General features: G+C 35.9%; 1 protein-coding gene across 1 annotated transcript; it reads right to left on the bottom strand.

The window, feature by feature from the left end:
• Positions 1–562: 562 nt before the first annotated feature.
• On the bottom strand, positions 563–5,596 carry LOC112517801 (potassium transporter 5-like). The gene is made up of 7 exons (XM_025125174.1): positions 5,387–5,596; positions 4,883–5,102; positions 4,108–4,356; positions 3,902–3,952; positions 2,825–3,085; positions 1,774–2,196; positions 563–1,407 (listed from the first exon to the last, which is right to left on the bottom strand). The coding sequence occupies exons 1-7, from the start codon at positions 5,594–5,596 to the stop codon at positions 563–565; spliced, it is 2,259 nt and encodes a 752-aa protein (XP_024980942.1).
• Positions 5,597–9,376: the final 3,780 nt, after the last annotated feature.

Raw genomic sequence — 9,376 nt, 5'->3', positions numbered from 1 at the left:
ATACTTTTTGTAAATTTTTGAAAAAAAAACGGGTCGGCCAGAAACCGAGTTTGGATCGGCCATGGGACCACACAACACATACATGTTAATTTGTATTGTCTAAGGAGTGTTAACAAGTCGATTACTAGGTTATTCGAGCCGATTAGTTTTTCGAAGTTTAAGTTCGATGCTTGTTTATGGGCTCGAACTCGAAAACGTTTAACTCATTTATTGGCTTAAAAGGCGTGTATGCTTGAATGGCTTCGCTCGACTCGGCTCGACTAGATTGAAAACTTTAATCGAGCTTCCAAACGAGCCGAGTCGAACATTGAGTTATAGAGCTCGACTCGTTAAGTTAAATTAGCTTTATTTTATTTCAAAATCAACTCGAACTTGAAAATTATTAAGCTTGAGCTCGAGTAGCTCGTTAAAAGCTTGAATCGTTCGCACATGTTAAGAAAAGCATTGCGTTTTTTTCAAATTTTATGTTTAATTTGTCATGTTAGTTTCCAACGGAACTACAAATACGATGGTTATGAAACCTGTTTACTTCTTAGCAACCGTTACAAGATATAAATCATCGTTAAAGCTCGTAAGTCATTCCGACCTTCAACATCCTTTTATGTGGAATTTCGAACACGCTTTCGCTTTGCCTCGAGTTCTTATTCACGAAATGGTAAACATAATCGATCACGAACCTCTTCCCAATCGACGACCCCGATCTCGACACGATCTCGTGCTCCCCCACCAAATGCACCACACCCGCTCGCCAAGCGTTTTCTACTACCACCAAATCATGTTGTGCTTCAGAAACTTCATGATTCGATTCGATGAAATCCGCCAAGTGTTCGATCAAAATCTTCTCAAACGACTCCTTTTTGTTGCGTACGTCCATGTACCCGTACCTCACCACGCATCTAAAAACATAAAGCTCATTTGGCTTCACTCTTCGGAACAAGAACCTCTCTTCTGGCGCCACCTTACTTATCGGCAACGACTTAATGGAAACGAACACGAGAACTGAATGTAAAGCAGGCACATTGTCGACATAATGTTTAAAGATTGGGGGAATGCCATGGACGAGCTCGGAGTAAAAAATTGCGAGTCCGGGAATACGACTGATATCTGAGCCCGAAACCACGTCTTTTATGACTTCTTGTGACACTTTGTTATCGAGCTCGTAGTTGTATTTTGCTCGATAAACATAGTTCCAAGTGCACATTATGAACATAAGCACGACTGCAAATGAAAATGGCAAGTATCCGCCTTCGCTGAATTTGTACAAAACCGAGCTTAAATAGATGTATTCCGTGGAGCTAATCACAAGAACATATAAGACCACGAGAAGTAGGTTCGTTTTCCATATGACGAGCATCATTACCACCATGAAAAACGAAGTTAGTGTCTCCGCAAATATCACCGCAATACCTTCAAAAACGTTTAAATGTCTCAACAGGCTTCTTTATGTGACTTGAATTTATAAAATCAAACAAAAAACATCTTATCGGAAGTGTTGTAATAAGTTTATACGACGCTTTTGGACGTCTTAAAAACTTTTTAGGACATTTCAAAAATAAAGTATCGTATTAGCTATTATATATTATACTATTTGAAAAAGTGTCTTATAAAACAAGTCTCCTATAAAAATATGTATTAATAGGACATTTCTCGGAAATGTCGTATAAAATTAGTCCCCACATCTAGTCTACTACGTACTCTAATCCTCTGTCTTCAAGTACTCTTATCAGACGTTACGTCCTCAGAACTATTTAAAAAACGTACAAAAAATCTTACCGTAAGCATGGCCGATATTTTCGGTAGTTCTGAATGTAACGGTGACAAGAACGCAACCAATCATAAGAAGATAGTTCATTTCCGGTATGAAAACTTGTCCTTCATACTCAGCCGAAGTATGCACGACTGTAACACGAGGAAAGCACCCGAGCGAGAGCGACTGTTTGATGATCGAGAAAGTCCCGGATATCATCGCTTGACTTGCTACAATCGCCGCCATAACAGCCATCACAAAAACCAACCAATACATGACCTCCGGAGCCGACTTATAGAACGTATCGGCTACATTGTCTTTGTGCTTTCTTAGCCACGAAGCTTGACCACTATACGATGTGATCAAGGCCGGATAAACGACACAACCCATGCTTATTTGTATCGATTTAACCGAAAAGTGACCAAGATCAGCAAACATCGCCTCAGTTCCTGTTATATTCAAACCACATTGTTGTCAGTTTATACATTTGAAAGCGTACACTGCAACAAAAATTGACTTTATGGGACGCCTAGAACAGTAGAATATCTAAACGTCTTAATAGAATATTTTATACAACTTAAGTTTATAAAATTATACTATAAAAGGTCTTATCTAAATGTGTTACAATAGGTTTGTAAGACGTTTTTAGGCATTTTAATAAGTCTTTTAGAACGTTTTTAAATAAAGTGTTATATTAGTTATTTTATAGAACACTTCTCCCAACCCATCTTTTTACATGGCACTTTTTGAAATAGTGTCGTATATACGACATTTACTTCAAAAGTGTCCTTGAAAATTGCTAAAATGTCTAAATTCGTCTTATAAACTTATTGTAACACTTTAGATATGACACTTTTTGGTTTGGTCCTATAAACTCAAGTCATATAAATTATTTTTGTAGGACGCTTAAACATTTTAGGCGTACTATAAAATCAATTTTGTTGTAGTGGTATTATCAACTTGTTGTAACATCTTTATGTAAGAAGCACATACGGTTTGTTTGGTTCTATAAACCAGTCTAAAATATTTAGATATATTTGTCGTTCAATAAAACTGATTTTTTTGTAACCAAAGTACCTGTAATGGCGAGGACAGTGCCTCCAAGTGAAATCCAAGCATCTTTTTTGTTTCGTTTGAAGTAATCGATGATGTATTTAGGGTTTATGGCTTTGGCGACAGAAGGGTCGAACTTGATGAAATTGTAGATACCGATTACGGTAATGAGTCCGAACCAGACACAAATTATCGGGGCAAAAGAGTAGCCAACTTTGTCGGTCCCAAACCTTTGAACCACGAATAACGTTATTAAGATAACAACCGATACCACAACGATCACCCCTGCATTGATTGCTCAATTTTCTAAGTATTTATAGCATGTTCAGTAGTTTCTTTATAATTTCTTTATAATAAAAAGAGAAAAGAAAAAGAAATCAAAATTTCTAAAAGAATTACATCGAACTCCAAAATTAATTATATTTAAGATGCAAAAAAACCCCAAGTCTGATACCCGACCCAGGTCTTACTTAAGCCCGGACCAAAAAAGCTGAGACCTAGTGAGCCCGAAACATGGTCCAAGTCAGGCCTCAAAGCCTGTTTATACCGAAATTTTGGGGGAAGGTTTGGACCTAGGCCCAGCCTAAAAAAGCCCGACCTAAAAAAACTTGGTGAAGCACAAAAAAGCTTGACTTGAGAAGCCCGATCGGGCCTTTTATCAACACCAAAACCCCAGTACTTTAGGCCCGAGCCTTTTTCCTCACGGGAAACAGGTTAGGGTTCTACATCGCTAGATTCAACAAATTTTTCTCAATATATGTCGGAAATTTGTTTGTTTTCTAATGGGGTTCCAAATATTTTAATATGATATCAGAGTCAAGATCTACCATTTTTCTGGGACTCAACACTATAGGACAATTTGTGGCCGTCTAGCCTCTGTTGGAGTGGACATGTTGAAGCTGCAGAGTGACTAAACTTAGACCAATTATTCTCAAATATATATTGGAACATTCATTCTCTCTTGAACAGTTCTTTTGTAGAGCACACTGATGGGGTTTCACGTATTTTAATAATGTCATTTAAGTTGACGACATGAAGATCGATTATTCTTGACGTTTTGCTTTATTAAAACTAGCAAGTCTAAAACAAAATGAAACTTACTTTCTGTCATGGTATCTGTTGCTTTCTTTAGCCCTGATACTGCTGATAAAACTGTAACGAAATGTTTAGATATGTTAAAAACATTTGATAATATATATATATATACATATATATATATATATTGGAACCTCGTAGTTTTAAAGGAAATTTAATAAGATTTCACATATTTTCACATGATTAAGAAAGAAAAAGATAAATTTGGTCACCGGATATGGAGGGAGTGAGGATGCCATCACCGATAACCATACATGTCCCGAGCATCGCGATGAACAAAAGAGAAAACTTGGAGAACCGACTACTCTCGAGACTTTTCTTGAGCTTTGACGATATTGCATTATTTTTGGCCGGCAATTCAAGTCGGAAGTTGGAAACCTCTCGGTCCTCTGCTTGCTCGCTCGGGATTAAACCTACCTTCGCATATCGACATAATTTCGAGTACAATGCAAAAGTACCCCCTATATTTCCAAAAATACACGGTCAATTTTTCCATTATATGACAGACTACAACAAAATCAGATTTATATGACGTCAAAAAAGTCCTTTTAGTGTCCTAATGAGTTGTTTTACATGATTTAAGTTTATAAAACCATACAGTTGTACGTCATTCATAAAAACGTTACCGTAAGTTTATAGGCCAGTTTTTGGTGTCTTAACAAGTTTTTTTAGAACACTTTTTAAAATAAAACGTTTTATTAGTTCTTTTATACGACATTATATTAAAATTTGTATTATAAAAACAAGTATCCTATAAAGAGATGTCTTGATATATATGACATTTCTAAGAAGGGTTATGTAAAAAATTTAATACGACAACTTTTAAAATTTTAAGAATTTCTTAAAAACTTGTTTAAAACGTCTTATAAATTTATTGCGACGTTTTTATGGCGTCCTTATAAAACCAATTTTGTTGTGGTGACTCGCGCTAAAACTTCAAGTTCGTAATGAATCGACAAAGATAAAAAAGTAAAGAAAATTGGGTACCGTCTCCGTTATCGTTGGCATGCAATACGATCAAAACGTACTTAATTACTGGAATTAACGTAATAGTGTAAAATATGATGGACAAAACACCCAAAATGTCGTCTTCGTGTTTGATTCCATCGCTAAAAGTGCTCGCATACACATACAATGGCGACGTCCCAATGTCGCCATAAACCACCCCGATGCTTTGAAATGCTAGCCTTAGTGTCATTCCCCAATCCTTCAAACAAATTCGTTCAAACAAAATAAGCGGAAGAATCCACAATAAGAGACTGATTATTGGCATAAACTGGATAAGCGCTTACTAGGTAAGAGCATCGTAGTTTATAATCATTACTTGGTAAGACTTTTGGTCATTCAAAATATCATAATATGAGTGTCTTACCTGGTAAGCGTTAATCAGATCGATAAGAAATACGGTAAGTATTTAGTAAACAACCGATCAATGTGTGTGTGTGTGTGTATATATATGTATTGAAGAGAAAATTACGAATACATACTGACTTTGGTGTCGTTGTGACGGTGGTGGCTGTGAATTTTAGCAGACTCGATATCTAAGGAATCATGACGCTTTAAACCGATGATTTGGCTTTCGGGAATTGGTAAATCGGGTGTTTGTTGGGAATAAGAGATTTCGTCGTGATGTTCATCTTCTTCGATGTTGACAACCTCGGAGTTTCTTTGGCTGTCACCGGAGTTTCTTGATTCCGGCATGGAGGTCTTTGGATTCCGGCAAGTCGAGAAGATGGAGTGGGAAGAAACAGGTAGTTGTTATGTTGAGTTGTGTAGATACTGAACTTCAACACAAGAATTCATCAACTTAACCTGTATAAAAACATGATATATTCATTAATGAATATATATTATTCACATGTTCTTAAACTTTGAAGCCCGATTTGATGTACCTAAAAATATGTAGATCCAACGATCCAACATATTTAACTCACGTATTCATTGCGTTTTTTACCACGTTAAGCTATATGAAAATTGGCTTTTATAAATGTTGATTCCAAATATACAAAATATTAATGACTATAAATGTTCAATTAGCTTTTTTTTTTACATGAGTCATTGAGAATTGAGAAGAGAAGATTCATATGTGAATCATTAATAAAAATTCATTTGGAAATACATATATGAATCCATATGAATAATTTGTATCGTTAATTCACATGTGCATATTCAAATAGATTTTTTCAAGTTTTTCAGTAATTCGATCAGAAAACCTTTCCTTTTAGCTTCTCACGTCATCTAACCTTTTTATTTAAATCTCCCATCAAATAGATAAGACCGTATATCGATTTTCGTTTTCTGTGTTTCAAAAAACCGAAACCATTTTGGTGACGGAATTATTTGTTTATGCGACGAAATTACATTTGTTAGGTTCTCCCAACAAATTTAAAAGAAAAAATAATATATATAAAATGATAAAATTATCAACATTAGTTTTTTCTTAAACAGATTTTTTAAAAATAAATATATAAAAAAGGCATGAAAATCACCCTTTTTTTATATGATATTCTTTGCTTCATCAAGTTGCTAAGACTTTTAAAAGAAAATTAAATCACCTTTTTTTAATGATTAAATACAATTAATTATAGTAATGGGTTGAAACGACAAAAAAAAACTATAGGTTTATAAAAATGTGAGAACTTATATCACGTGTTATATTTTCATCACACATGATACTAAATTATTAACCATAAGGGTGATATCTGATTGTTTTGAGTTTGGACATGGACATAATTAATCTGGGTTGGGTTCACGTAAGATCATGTTTTTTCGTGAGACACATAAAACAATATTTTTACACTTGAAACTTTACAGCAAAACACTCTGAAGGTAAAAAAAAAATTCAAACATTCATAGTGTTTTGCTGTGAAGTTTCAAGTATAAAAATATTTTCTCATGTGTCTTACAAAAACAATCTTATCTCACATGATCTCAAATCTCTTTTGAGCATATATTTGTTAAATCATAACATTATAAATTTTTCATGATTCATAAAAAATAATATTTTATACAAAAATCATGAATAATTTTGAGCAAAATGTCACAATTAAATAAAAATGATAATAATAAGTGGAAAATTCGTCTTTGATTATTTATTTGAAAATGGGACTTAAACTTTAATGAGTCAAAAAGTCGTTCCCCATATTTGGATTTTGCTTTGAAAATTGGATATTGTCACTAATTTCATCTATGATGTCCGTCAAAGACAGGGGTACTTTCGTCCAACCATGTTATGTCACCCTTTTTGCACTTCCTTTTGTTTCTCCTTATTTTTTTTTGAAAACCATAATACTATAAAGACCTGTACGTAAGTAACTCTAACATGTGTGTGTGTGTATAAAACACAGGGACCATCATTCCTATCACCATCGTAACCCACCATGTAGATTCGTCCCTTTAAATCATCCTCATCACCATCGTGATACCTGTTATTTGGTCCCTGAAAATTATTTTTTTGGCCGGTTCACTCGAGATCTCTGGCCAACCTCTCCCCCGCCCCATTTTGGTCCGTCATTGTTGTGTTAGTATTGTCCCTGTGATACCCTCGATGATCATGTGTAAACATCGTCCCTGTGATATCATCTCTGTAAAACAAGTTTCAAATGTAAAAAGGTGGTCTCACGGGTTTCACAAAAACAGGTTGGTCTCACGTTATCTCAAGTGTGTGTGTGTGTGTGTGTATATATATATATACACACACACACACACACACACACATATATATATATATATATAGAGAGAGAGAGAGAGAGAGACTTGGGATCATGTGAGACTAAGGGTTTCCGTGAGACCCATAAGACCAATTCTCAACCCTTGAATTAGATCTACAATCTAACAATCTGAACATTCATAAACGTCACGAGACTTCTCAATAATCATAAAATTGTCACCGTACAACTTTAGATCATTAGATCATTAGCTTATAAAGTTGATCAATAAATATAAATTGGTCTTACGGATTTCACGGAAACCCCTTGGTCTCACGTGAACCCAACCTTATATAGATATATTACATAACAGGTCTATAAACTTTGATGGTTTTTGAAAAAAAACTAAAAGAATTACAAAAAAAGAAGGAAAAATGATTGGACGATTTTACCCTTGTTTTTAACAGACTTTTTTAATGATGTTATTGATCAGGTCTCATTTTCAAATAGGGATGGTAATGGACCCCGACCCGTCGGGTAACCCGGTCCACCCGCCCCGATCGGGGACGGGGAATCCCCGAAAAATCGGGTACGGGGACGGGGACGGGGATCCCCGCTTGGCGCAATCCGGGGATGGGGACGGGGACGGGTATAGCACTCCCCGCCCCGCCCCGTACCCGTTATTTATGTGTATATATGTTTTATAAGAATTGGGCTTTTGACTTTGGGCTTTAGCTATAAAAGAGAATATAATGCATCCTTTCCTTAGCCCAATCCACACCAAGTCCAAATTAGTCTTTCCCTTCCCTCCAAGGTAGTCACCAGTTCACTTGATCACTTCTGCAATTCACCACAGGTCCACGACRCGCTGCTGCTGCTGCTCGCTCTCCTCTCCAGTGTCCACGACGCCTGCTGCGACGGTGACAGTGACAGGCTGGCCGACGGTGAGAGGCTGGMCGACGACTCCACTCTCCCTCTCGGCTCTCCCTCTCGGCTCTCCCTCAGTCCCTCTCGGCCTCTCCCTCTCGGCTCTCCCTCTTGATTTGTTACCGTATGCTTACATTCTTCACCTTCACTTGATCATTTCTTGTTAAATTATTGGTTTACCTTATCTATTTGCCTACTTTTTCTTGATTTGTGAACTAATGTGGACCCAAATTAGTATATTATATTATTATTGTTGTTGGTCAATTTATTTAAATAAGTTAGGGTTTTGACTTTTTTTTATTATAATGATCATATTCTATGGATTATAATGATCATATTCTATGGTTTTGAGTTTCTTTATTAATAAGTTAGGGTTTTGACTTATATCATCCAAATTTTGTAAGTTTATTATCACATACAAACTTTTAATTTTAGATGGAATCTTCGGAAAACGAGAACATACATGGTGATGAGACTGAGATGGAAGGAAACAAGGAACAAGTAACAACCGGTGATGATACTTACGAACCCGTAAGCATGCCTGTAGGGACTAACACGGGCAATAAACAACCACAAAAAAGATTAAAGTCGGTTGTTTGGAATCATTTTGAACAAGTGTATGTTGATGGTGTTAGACGATATGCAAGATGTAATTATTGCAATAAACAACTGACGGGTAGAGCCAATGACGGAACTACACATTTGAAGGACCATTTTAAGAATTGCCCAAGAAGAGTTACAAAGGATATTAGACAACATATCCTAGTTCAGGACCAAAAGGCTYCAGACGGAAAGGGGAAAATGAGTAAATATTCATTTAATGCTGAACTTTGTAGGGAAGACTTAGCGAAGATGATTATTATACATGATTATCCGCTTTCTATTGTCGAGCACTATGGTTTTCGAA

The sequence above is a fragment of the Cynara cardunculus genome (genome assembly GCF_001531365.2).
Source record: "Cynara cardunculus var. scolymus isolate 2C chromosome LG 9, CcrdV1, whole genome shotgun sequence".
Lineage (NCBI taxonomy): Eukaryota > Viridiplantae > Streptophyta > Magnoliopsida > Asterales > Asteraceae > Cynara > Cynara cardunculus.
This window is presented reverse-complemented; position numbering and strand designations above follow the sequence as displayed.

Coding starts and splice junctions, on each gene's coding strand:
- LOC112517801 (XM_025125174.1), bottom strand. CDS start 5,596: ATGCCGGAATCAAGAAACTCCGGTGACAGCCAAAGAAACTCCGAGGTT. Junction 3,953..4,107: donor CCTCACTCCCTCCATATCCG/GTGACCAAATTT, acceptor ATTTCGTTACAG/TTTTATCAGCAGTATCAGGG. Junction 3,086..3,901: donor AACAGATACCATGACAGAAA/GTAAGTTTCATT, acceptor CAATCAATGCAG/GGGTGATCGTTGTGGTATCG.